The sequence below is a fragment of the Gobius niger genome (assembly GCF_951799975.1).
Source record: "Gobius niger genome assembly, chromosome: 18".
In the NCBI taxonomy this organism is placed as follows: Eukaryota; Metazoa; Chordata; class Actinopteri; order Gobiiformes; family Gobiidae; genus Gobius; species Gobius niger.
The window spans coordinates 11,374,584-11,391,237 of NC_136869.1; the positions used below are offsets into that span (position 1 = coordinate 11,374,584).

At 42.2% G+C, this 16,654-nt stretch overlaps 2 protein-coding genes across 7 annotated transcripts in view; one reads left to right on the forward strand and one right to left on the reverse strand.

The window, feature by feature from the left end:
• nrros (negative regulator of reactive oxygen species) overlaps nt 1-16,654 on the reverse strand; it is a 326,601-nt gene that overhangs the window by 133,305 nt on the left and 176,642 nt on the right. The window lies entirely within an intron of this gene.
• ntng1a (netrin g1a) overlaps nt 1-16,654 on the forward strand; it is a 124,764-nt gene that overhangs the window by 99,924 nt on the left and 8,186 nt on the right. For 3 of the 6 annotated variants that reach the window (XM_079576025.1, XM_079576027.1, XM_079576026.1), the window contains exons 5-6: nt 1,439-1,465; nt 12,404-12,571. In XM_079576025.1, the coding sequence (XP_079432151.1) occupies nt 1,439-1,465; nt 12,404-12,571 (195 nt within the window). Of the gene's footprint in view, nt 1-1,438; nt 1,466-7,078; nt 7,124-12,403; nt 12,572-16,654 lie in introns of all 6 variants that reach the window. The other 3 variants (XM_079576030.1, XM_079576028.1, XM_079576029.1) reach the window with 3 other exon arrangements.

Here is a 16,654-nt window from a genome sequence, read left to right on the forward strand (position 1 = left end):
GCTTAGCATAGCGTCTTTACTTACCAATCGATGACCTGTAGGACGCGCCTGGATCAATTGTTATTTAGGTTTTCACTGCTGATTGAACCGTATCCATGGTTACTATGCATTCCATTTAAAAAAAACGTGAGATAAAGTGAATCCTGAAGCCTCATAGGAGACACCGGGATGGAAAGCGAAGGCGTTACACTAACCACCCATACAGCTGCTGGGTCAGTGAAAGATGAAGACGCACTAATATGCAACTTTTTTTTACATTAAAAGTTTCATTATGCATCTTTTTTATTAGCTCACTGTGTGATGCTGCAGTGCCTTGTCATACCAATGGAAGTTTACAATTTAGTTTACCTTCTGCAGGTTATAATTCTTTAGTAGAAACTCCTTGTTCAAAATGAAATGCCTTGATTTAGTTTGTGGTTAAGACTGCAGCTCATATTCGGTCCTCAATGTCACGGGTTTGAGTTCTGGCTTTCTCCCTGCTGTTTTCTCCCTTTCACCCTCTGTGGTCTTGTAAAGTAAAGGATACAGGTTAAAAATAAAAGCCACACTGGTGAACAAATTATGACACAACAGTAACTAAATGGTGTTAAATGCAACAATAAAAAACAAACAAAAACACACATGCCTGTGATACCAAGCATGAACCTAATGCCCATTGACACATCAATGCGTATTTTGCTCTGGTTTATCAAATTTAAGCCTTTGGAAGAGGATAAACCTAATGTTTGACTACAAGTATTCAAATCCACTCTTGTAAAAGGTAAATCGGAATTTTTAATCTGGTTAAAAAACGGTCAAATAAAATCAAGGAGGGACTTTATTTGTATAGTGCCTTTCACAGACTTTCACAAAGCGCTTTAGATGGGACCGTACATATACGGAGTGTGTGTCAAATGCATATGGAGCAAAGCATCGAGTATCAAGAACACCCGCAATGAAACAAATGCTCTTTCGCTAAAAGAGCGAAGTTCAACATTCGTGAATTCCATGTGTGAAGTTCTGCTGGTGGAACAGAGCTCAGACACGTCCTCCTTTTGCCTTGATATTGTGAGCGCGTCACGACAGCCCTGTGTGCATACTTGAAAAGAAGTGTCTCGGAGCATTTTCTACCCAACAATCTTTTGGAAAAACACCGGCGTCAGTGTCTAAGTGTCTGTCAGACTTGGCCCAAAGAAATGTAATTTATCGTAATATAGAAACTTGGGCAAAAGGACAGCGGTGACCTTTTACGCCAGCCCCAACAGCGCAGATATTAAACCGGCAATAAAAACAAATATGGGATGCTTCCAGCTACAATATGTAACATGTCTGCTTGTTGTTATGCCACTCCTTAACGCTCGGCAAAATTACTTGTCACTCCAGACTGAAAATCCAAGTCTACAAAGCTACAACTGTGATTCTGCTTGATATTAATTGCACTCTCTCTTCTGTTTTGCAGGTGTCCCTAATAACATTGGTCCAGTTAGTAAGTAAAGCCTTTCCTGCACCTCTGAGAATGCCTGACGCTTTGCTTCGCCCGTTGTGCCTCCACCATCTCCACCGCCCATCCCAACGCACTCCTCTCGCCGTGTTCATTTCTAATCTACTCCTTCTCGTGCAAACCATTCAACAACTGTTTTACAACTTCTCGGGGGAAATAGCGCAAAAGATAAACAATATCCGGAGTCAAAATGCCATGACGTGAGCTTATTAATTTCCCTTATCCGGGACCATCCAGATAACAGGGCCGGCGCCGTATCCTGCATGTCATTTGTATATTTGCTCCCCCTCCTGCATTATAAATAAATGGCATCTAGACTTTATTAAGGTGCCAAGACCTCGCCGGCAGCATAATGTCACGGGAGGTCATTTTTAATATAATCCGCACGCTCGGGCCCGGGCTGGTATTATCTTCGTCAACCAGTCGCCCCTGAGGAGGAGGAGGCGGCCGAGAGGTGCCATGTCTCCAGTTACGGCTGCCTGGAAGCGCGTCTCAGTCAGGAACTAAAGCAGCGTATTGAACAAGTCAAAGTGCATCCACAGCCGAGCTCGGTTGTCCTCATTGGCGCGTTGGCTCTCTATGGCACCGCATTGATCAGTGCAGCGTCCCCCTCTCCTCTGTCTGAGGCTGTGAAGACTGTCTGGGCTAAAGAGACATGTAAAGTTTTGATTAACTCCACTCAGGCCACGGCAACTGCTGCTTTTCTGTTTCAAAACACACAAAGGTATGGGAATAGAGCTGCATGCGATAACAAAAAGTGCACAATATTTGATAACTCTCTTTTTAAAGCCATTTTTGCACATTATGTTAAAGTGATAGTCTGTAAATTTGCAAAGTAAGGAGAAAGAGTGAGAGAGAGCGAATCTTGAAAGTAAACAATCAAATTCCTCCCCTCTTTAACCAGAAAGCCACTCCTTGTTGCAAAATGAGGAGAGCAGGAACAGAATTTTCAAATTTAAACCCTCCCCCTCCCTCCTGATTGGACGTGACAGTGTAGTTCACAGGAAAGCTCGTCTCATTGGTCAAAGAAGTATACCGGGGTTTCTGATCAGTGTCTGAAATCAGCTAAGGGAGGGACTTTAGAAAAAATATTATTGTTTAACAATACTCATGTTACTTTAAATTTCACATCCAGGCACTCAATTATACACAATCTATTACATTTGCGAAACATTTAAACTTACAGACTGTCACTTTAAAATGTATAGACTACCAGGTACTTTGTTCCTGATGTAGAAAATGCTAAATCAGAAAAAGAAGTAAAGAATGTGCATATCTCAGTCAGCTAGAAAACATCTGTGACATATCTGGTGATACAGATGACATGAGATCAGTTAATTTTGAGACAACAGCAATTTAGCAATCTATAACACAGCCCCTGGATGGGCATACACAGGAAACTATTAACTCAAGATTTGTTTAAAAAATTGTTTATAAGGACTGAATGAAAGGCTTGCTCATGCATCACTGTTATGGTACTTTCAAATGCCAGCACTGAAAAGATTATTCACAAACTATTTGTGTTGCATACATCATTATGGGAAAATCTATTTATTTTGGATGACAGTTTGAAAAAATTGATTAGTAATGATTATGATTGTTAAGTAATGGGGTGATTATAGAAAGATAGTAATTCGAGTAAGTCAAAGCGCCGCACAGAAGAAAGTGGTGGTAAAAGCACATAAATAATAACAAAACACAAAGTAGTCTATTGCGTCTCCACGGCGATGCTACCGAACACCGCGATTCCCGCTAATTCACCAGAGCATCTTTTGTAACTGTTGAGTCCGTGCAGCCCGACTCATCCTCTCCGTTATCCAGCGCCGTTTCCTTTTTTTGCCCAGAGCTCTGTCACTTCTCCTCTTGTTTTCTCATCATTTAAGAGCTTAGTCGAGCGATGGGCAAGTTTCCCGAGGCGTGTGCCCAAACCAAAGAAACAGATTGTTCCCGAGTGGTTTGTCATTAATCTGGATTTAGGTCAGAAATGGACACGCGAGCACCACCTCTAACCCACCCCCACCCCTCCCCCCCCCCTTTCTCCCGTTTTTTCAGCTGTTGCATATTCCCGACTTCTCTGGGATTGGCCTTTCACTTTATTGCATGGCGTGAGTAGTGCATGTTTACCCTCCATACAGTGTGTTTAACCTTATACACCGAGATCTAGAATGACACACCATCACTATGCAAGGCCATGTCCAGCGGCTGTCCACAAATCAGTCACGTTATAGGAGAGGAGGTGCATGCAGTGTGGCTGAGTGTCAGTGTCGGGGAATTGGGGGGTGGGGGGGATTGTGGAAAATGATAAAAGTCTGTTCTGAGAGAGAGACTTTTAAGCTCTAGATTGGTCCCAACGGATCCTGTGAGGAGTGATAGCCGTAAAAGCGACCACAAACATACAGTAGAAGTACGCTCACAGATCAAGAATAGGAGTTTCAGGATGAGGGATGCACATTACGATCTCTTTAATCAATTATGTGTCCTTGGTTCTGACAGATCTAAGATGGTTCTTTATCTTCTGTCTTCTGCACAGCTTAAATGTTATTTCTTCTGATCGAATAAGCCAATGATTCTGATTAATCGTTTAGATGATGGATCACGAACACTCTTACTTAGGATAAATAAAGGTGTTCACACTGTGCTTTGGCCAAAATGTAATTTATCAGACAGCGCTTCTGGCCATATTTAGGATTCTTTGGTTATTGACTCATTCTGAAAACGTGTCCTTGAATTTTTTTGGCTTTCTGAGTAATTTCTATAAGCCTCTATTAGCGTCAAAATGTGCCAAAGTGAAAAAAACATACAAGCAATTTCGACATTGTGGTAATAGTGTTTGATACCACAATCAAAAGCTATTTCTAATCTCTGTAATGCCAACTTTTAAAACTGAAATCAGACAAAGTAAAAGTCAAACTGGGTGAATCACAAATGCGGGCCGCTAGAATGAACACTTTGGTGGTTGGGATCTATGTTATAAACAGAAGTCAAATTGAGTCAGGTGACGCTCTTCACTTTTCATGAGAGTAATTGAATTCCTTATTGACTTTTCTCAATGCTATTTCTAGATTATTATGCCACGCAGAGTCACCTAACGCGTCTCATTAAAGCAAAATTAATATGTAAAACCTGCACCCCGTCTGTGTGAGATTACATTTCATTATGTCTATGGCATTGATTAAAATCCTTCAGCCACTCATTGAGCTCGCCTTACCTGCACATAAGCTATAGGAAAATAACTGCGAGAAGCTTAGAAATGTGCAATCTATCCAGGGGAATTAAAGTATTAACTTCTGCAATTATGTTATAGATCTGGACAGTGCGGGTTTTGAGCGGTTTGCAGCGCGTCTCGGTTAAAAAGACTCTCTGTATCTCTATATAGCTAGAACTAACGCTATTTCCGCATTCCTTTTGCGAGATCAATTATAAAACACTTTGCTGGATAAAATGTTGGCTACAACATGAAACAGCGCTGCGTTTGTTGAAATACAAATCAATGTGCTAAAAATTGACACTGCGAAGGCTGGCCAAGTTGATTTATTATTTAGCAGTAAGGGACAAATACAAAAGTAAGTCTGATGTTGTCCCCTAAAGTACAGACTGTACAAGCAGTTTTGGCCATTTTCACAGATCAAATGCCGTTTTTCCATTACACTAAGAAAGGGGTAGGCAAGGTCAAGCCCGGGGGCCAAATCCGGCCCTCTAACACAAATGATCAGAATGCAAAATAGAGATCAAATACCTTTTAAAGTATGAGTGTAATATCATTAGTCCACTGCAAACAAATAGATGTTTAAAATTTTAAATTTGAGCATAATAATCCAAATTTGAGTTGTTTTTGGCGGGTTAAAGCAGTACTAAGTAACTTGTTTACCTTAATAAATCCTTTCCGTAGTCCCTCTAGGGGTAATACAAGTGTTAATGGGATGATTGGGGGGTCTTTCATCTCCCCCTGGTGTCTGTGGCCAGAAAACCACAATTGCAACTTCGCTGCCTACGGGTCGGAGGCCCCAATACACACTAATGGAATCACAAAGAAGAAGCTAACAGGCTAACGGGCGACGCTAACTGTGGGCTAGCACCACTTAAGCAGTATTTACAGCCAAGTTTGAGTGAAAAATATTATCTCCATTTTGTAATCGGATGTACAATATCCCACTCTTTCTTAGTCTTTTCTGTCAGCGTAGTATTTACTCTCACGGACAATTAATGAGTAACAAACACAACATGGCCTCTAGGGGCATGAGTTACTTAGTACTGCTTTAAAATGTAGTTGGGCTTTTGACCTAGACCATTGAGATTATTGATTTGTTCCGGTATGTTTCTGACTCATTTCAATACATTTAGTCTTTATTTCATGTAATTTTAGCTGCCAATGGGGAAAGAACATGATCTTCTCCCATTGGCCAGTTTACTTTCTTATGTCAAGTGAGATTTATCTACTAACTAGTCTGAAATGTCATCAAACTAGCAAAGTAAACTTGGCCAGATCAGGGGAAAAGTGAGTAAAAAACAACAAAGCCAATCCTTAAAGCCAACTAAGTTTTTTTTAAATCTCTTGTCAGAACATCCCACTTGGTCATATTTAATGTAATGTATTGACATTTGCAGAAAATGGTTCTTTACTGTGGGCTACAATGGCAAGGTTCGGCCCTTGGTGTTTTGGCGATGATAAAAATCAGCACAACACAAACTTGCCTACCCCTGCACTAATTTCTTACAAGAATTTCAAAGGGATTTCTATTTTTTCCTCTATTCACCTGCAGCGCCTCACCATTCAATAATCAGGAGAAAACTGTTTTTTTACAAAGATCGCCGTGCCGTCGATCCGAGGTCATCTTCAGCGTTCGACTGTACATTCCTCAAGTGTTCACCACTGGCCGCCATATTTGCCCACAGTTAGCGTAGCCGGCTCGCGGCCAAGACACCGCTGGACGTTAATGAGTCCAGATTGCATGATTCATGGAGTCAATTGGCGAAGGACGGACAGATCAACTGCAGCGATGACAGGCCTCGACCAGGGGAAAGCTACCCGCCATGAGAAACATATATCCGCCCGCCCTCTCCCATTACGACCGCAGTATTTCCCTGACACGGAAATACCGCCTTGTATGTGTGATTATGAGGTTACGGCCTCCCCCCCCTCACACACACGCCCAACACCTGCCATTACTTATTCATTGTTATTCCTCGGCCAGAAATGCTCCGTAATGAGGTATTGATTGTTTGGTCGATGTGATGAATTAAACACAATGCCCCCCCAACATCTTAATTTACCAGAAGTTCAGGTCCACCAGCCTAAAGAGGGGTTTTCTTTCCTTATTTTTTGAAGTTTGTGTTCACTCATCATTCTCATTTCCATACACCCAAAAACAGCAAGAAAATACAGTGTCTCCAATAATGGATCTTCGGGATGCATTTTTGCTTGTCCATTGTTCTTGCTGTATCCTCCCGATTTGACTTAACGGTTTGCTGGACATGTCCGTGTCTCAAATTGTGTGTGTCCACTGCCACGTAGTCCCCCCTTATACCTCCCCTGTAGACTTCAATGCATTGAATAAGAAGTGCACATCAATAACGCCTGGTTTCTCTCAATGTACGCAGTTCGGACGAATGCCTCCTCGCTAGGTGTCGCTAACCGAAAAGAAGGTAGGCATTTAAGATCATGGAAACGCTTTTTTGCAGGGCTGGTTTTTGATCAAGTTAGATGAAGTAAGACGATGGGATGATTTCTCGGGTAATGTTGGTTGGAGTTAAAATGGGAGTATGGTTGGAGGTTTGTACAGAGTTGTGGACCACACCGATTAAGGAGCTCATCTGCGGGAGAACTTTTCAGAAATTGACGGTCCTAAAGCACATACAGACAAATCACTGCAGTTTATATGATTTGGGACATGGTTGGGAGAAGACTTTGACAATTTGTTATTTTGTGTAAGGAGGCTAAATTGTCATTTCCAAATATTTTGAACCACAACAGACATATCATGCAAAAACTACTATTTTCCTCATCAAAAAATGATTTTTGCGTCTTTCTCTATTCTCAGTTGTTCTTTTATAAAGCGCCATTCCCACTACTGCCTGCAGAGGGCCGTCCAAGGCAATTTGAAATCCTGACTAGCCCAGTTTCTCCATCTTTTCTGCAGACATTAAACATTTTTGAAATATATTTAATTATTCTTTAAGCCTCAATTTTGCATGATGTGTCCGCTTTAATTGAATCTATTGGTTTTTGCCATTCCTTTTACAACATATATAGTTTGTACTGGTAGAAAAATGCATAATAAGAAAACACTACTCTCAGCGATGTAGGTTTTCCTCTTGAGTTCCAACCTGCTACATAGAATTACTCTCTCCTTCACTCACTATGTGCATTTTAACACACACATGAATTTTTTATAGACCTCAGACCCTCCACTGAGTCAATACTTCTCTACACACTGTGTAAATCACTGCATTTGACCAATAACTTACTCCACGATGCTCTGCTTCTGCTATGGCTCCTCAGTGGACCCCGGCCATGTGACAGCCGTTATAATAACCAAAGCCCGGCCTATTATTTCTATTACCCCACTGTTTGTTTTATGACCGTAAAGAAAAGGGAGGGATGGATGTGTTCGCCGCTGTGGAGGCAGTCTTTTTTCCCCTTAGCCACGCTCCCGTGCACAGATTTATGTTGTGGGTGGTGTTGGCGAGCCTCCAGTGCAGCGAAGAGAGTGGTCTTTTGGGGGATACGGCCTGTCTAGGGAAGCGTCCTCGTAGGGGCTGAAATATACTTAGCACTTGTTAAGCTCAGCAGAGTGAAAGTACAAGTTTGAATTCTTCTTTAGGGCTGCACGGTTTTGGCAAAACATTTATTGTGGTGCAGTAGAGTTCTGCGTTTTTGAACTTCAGATTTCAGTTCAAAGTTTGAAATACGTCAAGGAGCTTTACCCGGGGAGAGACGACTGACATACGAGCTGCTGAACAAATGCAAAAGATATGCATTTAAAACATAAAACAGGAGGTCTAAATCAGTGGTTCCCAACCTTTATTTCCCACGTACTCCTTTGACCTTTTATTCCAAGTACTCTCTTCCCCAGTTATATATTAGATCTACAGTCTGATTGGTAATTATTAATGGTAAAAATAGTACATTGAATAGCATTCCTTTGCTTATCCCTGTATCCTGCTTGGGAAACACTGATCTAAACTAAAGGTTTTATAATCCACAAAGACAGGATTTGTTCCAGATTATACATTAAATGATTGTGGTCTTTCCCACTTTCATAGAGCCACCAAATTCTGTTGTGCTGCCGTACTGTTCGGCATCAAAAACAACACAAGCAGCTCCATAACGCAAACTCATTCTTTATTTCAACACCATTCATCATTATTATTGCTTATTATGTTCTGTTAACTGTTGATGCGTTGTATTTTTTTTATGTTTAATTTCATGTCTTTTGTTTTGTTTTGTTTGTTGTTTGTTTTTCCTTTTGTTCTTCTTTAAATTTGTCTAGTAGCTCCTCAAGTTGCGTTGTCTACTGCCCCTAGTGTCCCGGTTGCAAACAGCAAGCGAGGTAGGAACATTTTTTACACACTGCCCCCTCGATGACTCCCGATCCTTTCAAGTCTGCCTCCTGCCCTTTTAACCCTGTCGCGCTATAACCAAGATCTCGGGCCGCTCTCTCTCAGCGCTCCCACTTGTTTCCAGCTCGGCGCTCGTCAGATGGCTCGTGGCACATTAAGGATTCACTCATCTATGCGATTGTCTCTAAACACTGTGAAGGTCTCCGAGAATCATATATATATCCTCTGCGGATGTTGGAGGCTATACGACTATTTTTGGGGGGGAACCGTGCTTCCGAGACCGAAGACTTTTTATTCCCCGGGCGTGCATGATTTATGACCTTAGCCTATTTCTGGAAAGGGGAGATTATTTGTCTTCGGCGAGTGGGTGAAAAGTTAGTCATCCAATGCACAAGATCTCGGTGGTTAACTCTGGAGACAAAGCTTTCTGCGGCAGGTGAAGAGGCACAGAGCGATTCGAGCTTCCTTCTGTTTGTTGGGGTTGTTAGCGAGCGGACACACGGGCCTGACCTCAATATACTTTCTTAATCCCTTTGGAAGAAAGCCACCATCCGTCTGCCTCCTCGGGGCCGGGTTGTTGTTTTTTTTCCTGTGCGTCCGCGCTTGGGCAGTTGCCAGTGGAGTCTTAAGGGCGCGTCTGTCCGCGCCGTGGCACATGTTGTCAGCGGTCAGTAAAGCGCGGGCCACTGATCCTTACTCACAGAGAGACGAGCCGAGCCGCAACACCGCGGGGCAGAGCTGCCACGGACTGTCATGGACTATGGCTGCGGCTTTTCCACTCTGCATTCAGCTCGCATGTACTTGATTTAGTGTGACACGACACTTCAGCGCCAACATGGATGAACACTATCGCTGCTGCAAGCCTCTATGGGCTGAGTTAGTGACATAGAGCTGTTTTACTGCAACACAAGGAAGTGGCTCGAACAAGCACAGGTCGACCGATATGGGGTTTTTACATGGACGATTTTTGGAGATTTTCATTGGCCGATGCCCATATGCACCGCCGATATTTTTGGCCAATTTATTAAGAATGTATGATTCTGTGTATGATGCTCCTTACACTGTATAATGTGTCAGTGTTGAACTGTGACAGCAGGGGGCGCTTTATTGGAGCAGAGGGCTGATATGATTATGTTAAGTAGGTACTTTAGAGGGAGCTTGTTTAAAAGACAAAGATCAGCAGATTCCAAAACAGATTATGGTTCTGAAATTATAAGCAAGTCTGCAACATAAAATACAGGTAAAATTCGGAAAATTACAATATAGTTCAAACGTTCATTTATCTCTGTAATTCAGCTTGAAATGTGAAACTAATATATGATATAGACTCATTACATGCAAAGTGACACGTCAAGCCTTTGTTTGGTATAATTTTGATGATTATGGCTTACGGTCCATTTTCAAACTATTCTTATTTTTAATTTGGGGGTTTTACAAGCTGAGCCATAGTGATCAAAATGATAACAGATAAAGGTTGTACATATGTCACTTTGGCGACAGTGGCGCAGTTGGTAGAGCTCATGACCGGGGGTTTGAATCCCGCTTCTCGAAGGTGCACTCTGTCGTTGGGTCCTTGGGGAAGACACTTCACCCACCTTGCCTCCAGTGTCTGCGTACACTGGTGTATGAATGAGAGAGTGAATGGGTCAGTGGTTCCTTGCTGTAAAGCGCCTTGGGCCTAATGAAGGGTAGTTTAAATTGAATCACCGAAATGAATGCACTTTTGAACGATATTGTAATTTTCTGAGTTTCACCTGTATATTTAAAATAATCTGAGTCTCGCCTTTGTACCAGCAATGTTTCTCAGCTCCCCTAGCTTTATTTCCATGCAAATAGAAAATCTCTATCACTTACGGTTCCGGAGATATCGGCCTTTCATCTGCATTGAATCGGCCAATGTGATAAAATACCCATATATCGGCCCGATATGTCAGGCGACCTGTGTCTAATAGGAAGATTTAGCTAATATACCTACAAGTGCAGCACAGTTTTAGAGAGTAGAATGAAACAAAAATCTCAATTTGGCCAAGAAAAAGGACTTGAGCATTTATGCTAAGCTCACAGCACAAAAATATCCTTTTTCTTCTTGAGAGAATGAAGTACAAATTAGCGACCACCAAACTCTATTAAGCACTTGTGAACCATTCGTAAATACTTTCAGAATCATGAATAAAACATTTGCAAAGTCCTCCTTCATCATGATTTGTTAATCAGTTCCAAGCACCTATAGATACTGTGGTACATGTTGTTCAAACCATCCGTGTGTCTCTTCAGGTTTGGCAGGAGTCAGGTTTGATAAAGTCTGTAGAGTCTTCACATATTCATAATCTGAGCAATAACGTTCATCACTATTTTTGTGCTTTTAAATGACTGCTGAATGTTGAGGAAAAATGTTTTAGAAATAACAAAATAAAGTGTGTACAAATGGTTTACAAATGCTTAATCGTGTGTGCAGTAACAACATTGGGCACAGAAAACTGATGATGCGGGAGTTGTGGTGAGGTATGCTATTCATTTGTAGTCAACAATACATGATTCATCAAAAAAGGAACAAAATATATATCATTATAAAACTTTAGGACTAGTTTTTCTTCTGGGTTCATTTTAGGATGATGGAATAAAGCATATTTTGTAGGTCTGTGTTGGGAAACATACATATTTTCCTTCTGCGTTGGGTATTTGAAATCATTTCAGGATTCTGCGGCAGCGTGCGATAAATTGCATTCATAAAGTATAAGACGTTGCTACAGAAAAGCTGTACTATACTTCACTTCTATCACAGAGTCTGCTGGCATTGTACTCCTCATTGTGCCATCTAACACGGGAGAGAGATCAGGGAGAATAGATTCAATTTTGCATCAGCGAACATTAAAAGTTCTTTTGAATTTCATTACCGAGTTTCAGTACAACAGAGGATAAGAAAAGTTACATTCCATTCATTGTCGTGAGATCACAAACACAGTGATTTCCTCCCATGTCGCTCTGTGGCTTTCCCGCTTCATCTCATCCACGTCGTCTTCTTCCCGCCGTGTGGTCGTCATGTCAGCGCCATCCTCTCGGACTCTTCCCCGCCTCTTGTGGTTGTGCTGTGCCTGTAGTGATCGAACCTACTAATGTGCTTCTGTGTAATGTGTTCTAACCCCCCCCCTCGTGCCAGACTAACCATACTAAACTCTTCCTGTCATCTGCGAATCCATTGTCTCATGGCATGCCCTGGCGCCTCGCTCTGACTCCGCTAACCCTCCGCCGCAGCACTCGCAGTAACCTCCACGCTTCTATCGCGTCTCTTTCTCTATTTTTTCCTCCATCTTTCTCTCTCTCTCTCTATCTTTCTCTACCTCTGACCCTAACTATACCTGCAAGACTGCGAATGCTTCGGCCACTCCAACCGATGCAGCTACATCGAGCTGCTAAACACCGTCATTTGCGTCAGCTGTAAGCACAACACTAGGGGGCAGCACTGCCAGCTATGCAAGCTGGGCTACTACCGCAATGCCTCTGCCGAGCTGGACGATGAAAATGTGTGCATAGGTCAGTCCCCTGAACCCGCCCCCTTTCACTGTCACTGCTCTGTCAACACTCATCTGGACACAAGCTCATCTACTTTAATGTCCTACCTTATAACTGTTTTGGATTTTTTTTTCCTTTTTGTTTATAAGTACCACATATATTCATTTGTATTATTTCAGCTTTTTACCACATCATTCATAAACTACACATCATCATCTAAGATTAATGCGACAGGGCTAGAATGACTATTAGTTTTGTTTGTTTTTTATCAATGAAAGCAGTAGTTTCTAGCTTAGGCGGCTTAGATCTTGCAGTTTTCCTAAGTAGTGTTGCGCGACACTTGTGTGACAAATAGCACTGTCCAAACCTGTGTCAAGCTAACGCAATACTCTGAGCAGTAACAGGAACATCGCATAGCAAATCACTTTCATGTACTCAGAAATATGTCTGCTTGTGTGTTTTGAAATCATAGGAAGAATTCACAATCAGACAGTGCAGCATAGACTTAAAAGGATACTTGACATAGGGCCTCATTTTCTAGTTATCCAGAGTGTTGTTAATTTCTGGAGATATATATATATATATATATATTTTTTTTTTTTTTTTAATTCATGCAGTCCTTATATTTGAAGAGTTTAGTGGTGCTTGGCTAGTGCTAGGCTAGTGCATGTCTATGGTAACTAGTAGCCTGCATTGAAAACAGTCTGACCCAAGCAAATCACTTTTAACACCAGACTACTGATATAAATGTCTGTGTTGACTGAGCATATATTTAATAACTTATATTTGAGCAACATCAGCTTCCTAGTTGTAAGCTATTTAGCGGCGGAGTGATCTGCTAGGTTACCAGATCTACAGTAGTTTGTTCACCTGCGGCCGTCATTACTACACGTGGAATTCACAAAGGAGCTTTCTACAAATTAGATATGGCAACGTTTGGAGGACGACCCCATGATTTTGAAGAGGTTTTTAATGCAGGCTACTAGTTACCATAGACATGCACTAGCCTAGCACTAGCCTAGCACCACTAAACTCTTCAAATATAAGGACTGCATGAATAAAGAATTAAAATAAATCTCCAGAAATCAACAACACTCTGGATAACTAGTAAATGATGCCCTATGTCAAAAATCCTGAAATATCCTTTTGATTAACTTTTGATTTTCAACTGCCGTGATTTTAGTCTCTATCACAAAAGTAAACAACTATAGCTTTCTTTTTTTTTTTTACAAATAGTGGAGGAATGTTAGATAGCGTCTTCTATTTGCACGTTCGCCTTCCTAGTGTTTTCTTCAGGTTATGCACACCCAACATCTGAACATCCAAGTCAGGAGTGCTCGTTCTCCTCACCATTGTCCACAGCACATGGGGAAGTTGTCAGCCCAAACCAACTGTCCTCTATGTCTGCGTGCTCCATTACACGTCAACGCCGCGCCCCTTTTTGACGTGACCCAATCAAATCTCCGGGATTTGATTCGGAGCCTCGTTCATAACTCCCTTTCAATCCAAGCTATTTCAGACTTGCAAAAAAAAAAGGGCGAAAATGCCTTCAGACGCCTGACTTCGAATAACGCTCGTCGCCTCAGCTCGCTATATTCAAAACGCTGCTAATTGCTTCTGAATAGCGAAGGTTGCCGTGTGAAGTAAAAAGTCAGAAGTTGTTTTTTTGTTTTTTTTTCTCCCAGTCCTGGGCCTTTTCTGCTACTTTGCCCGTGACCTTTAAAGAGCCATTCATCCTTCTTTCCGTCAGCCTTTTTTTTTTTTTTTTTTGGTGGTGCATAAAACATGTGGAAACTGTGCACAAAGTTCCCGAGGCATTCGTCCGCTCCCCCCCCGCCGGATTGCGTCGCTGGCATGTGAAGAGTGTGTCCTCAGCGCGGCGCCAGGTGCATTCGGTTGAAGTCCGCTGGGGCCGCCGTGACAGGCAACAAGAGCTTTGAGGGAAATGTCGCTAGTCGGGAGGTGTCACCGTCATATCCGTGAAGTGGCCCCGGGAGCAGCAGCTGAAACCCGTCATGTGGCGTTAAGGCTCACCCAGGCGTTACCTCCCCCCTTCCCCGCGGACGCTTCCCCCCCCTCCACACACACACACACACACACACACACACACATCACACAAACACACATGCATACATACGTGTTACGACTGGACACCGCTCCCCCTCTCTGTCCTCACTCCTGACCCCTGGGTGGCACCGGGGCGAGGACACGTGAACCGGAGCGGGGGGCAATGTGGCGGGTGGAAGGCTGTCAAAAGCGGTGTCAGTCTGAGCGTGCAGAGGAGAAGCGAAGGTCAGGCCGGACAGGTTTAACTAATGAGGAGACTCTTGTTCAGTGTACAGAGAGGCTGTGGCTGAGGCGAGGGTTTTACATGTGGTGCTTGTGAAGGGTTACTGCGCAGAGTGTACTGTACGGCACCAGGACAATTCTACGTTTTTTTTTTTTTCAGTTTCCCCCCATTGTTTTAAATTTAGCTCATGCCTTTAAATGATTAAAACACCTAGTCGCTCGCAGCCCTTTCCCGTGAGGCTCCCAAGGGCTTACTCCATTTCTACACAAGCTTGATTAGTCATATCTACAGATGCAATACACTGAACACGATCCGCACACTGTTAGGAAAACATAGGGAAGTATCGGGGAGGAAACTAAATACAAATATAAAAGTGTCCCCAAAGCAGAAGTAAATCTCTGTGCTCTCTACTTATTTCCTAAAAGTAGCTCTCGGGAGAAAGGTGAGCGGGGAGGTCAACATTCATCATGAAGTGGAGAACCGTGCTGGTGTGAACATTTACATATTCAGGCGGTGACCTTGACCGTGGGGCGTCAGGAAAAGTGCAGCAGAATGCCAGTTGTTCCGGACACAGTATAAGCGGAAGAATTGCGCCTTGATTCTGGTGGATGGCGCAGATGTTGAGGAAAAAGTGTTTGTAGTTCTTAGAATTCTGAGGAAATCCTTAGGGGGGTGTTTTTTTATGGAGACCAATTAGTTGAAACAGCTGGACCTTCCTGACTCAAAAAATCCGATGTTCCGTCGCCATTCCTTCAGGTCCGTGTTGGTGACTAAAGCTCCATGATAGGAGGGTGACAATATATCGATCACGATATTTTGCGGGACGATACGATACTTTTTATTCCGATATCGATATCGACGTCATGCATATTAATGAGGTAGCAGTGCTCCAGTGTTTTCACAGTCAATGGAGGCCAATTAATGATCAAGAATTCAGTCTGAACAGTAGAGGGCAGCACTGCAATCTTAAGCACTTGGACCAAACACTCACACAAATACATTACTTTTAATGATAGTTTTATAATTATAAATAAGATTCATTTGGGGTCGATTTGGGTCACTGATCCATTTTCCGTGTGTGAGTCAGGGATCATTTATACACACAGAAAAAGGGGTACAAAGCGCATGAAAAGAAATGTAAATAATGAATAAAATGTAGTATGGGTATATAGGTTAAAAGTGGCATTTCTTTTTACGTGATCGTATCGGAGGTTGTTTTTGTATATCGATGAATATATTGATTATCGCAGTATCGGCGTATCGTGAGATTATCGTTATTGTAAGCCATGTATCGAATCGTGAGGGTATTACATGACATTGCACAGTCACAGCAATCTGCCAAATTGTCATTTAATCTACAATATCCAGGTCTGCTTTTTTTTTTTAAGTCACAAAGGTCCAAATTGGAATTTACAATTCTATATCCACCTGTTTTAAGATTCCTGTTTATTTGATACAAACCAACAGTCTATGCAGCGCTGATAAAGTTAACAATAACAATCTTCTCTATCGGCTCAGTCTGTATGTTCAGTTCTGTAAGTTGATCTTGTGATAGGTTTAGCATTTCCTTTGTCGGCAGCCATGTTTAAGAAGTTCATATTAATTCAATCACGTAACCTTCACAAGTACCACATGTTGTTGAGCCCCACTAACAGGAAACAGGTTTGATCAAATGACTTTCCATTTAGTCAGGCCTAAAATGTTCTACGATGATGCCCATTTCAATGTTTCATAAACTTCTTTGCCTCAGTTTTTCCATCTGATCTCTTCTCATTCCACTTATGTCACCAGCTCTTCTCTTTCTCACCTCTGTC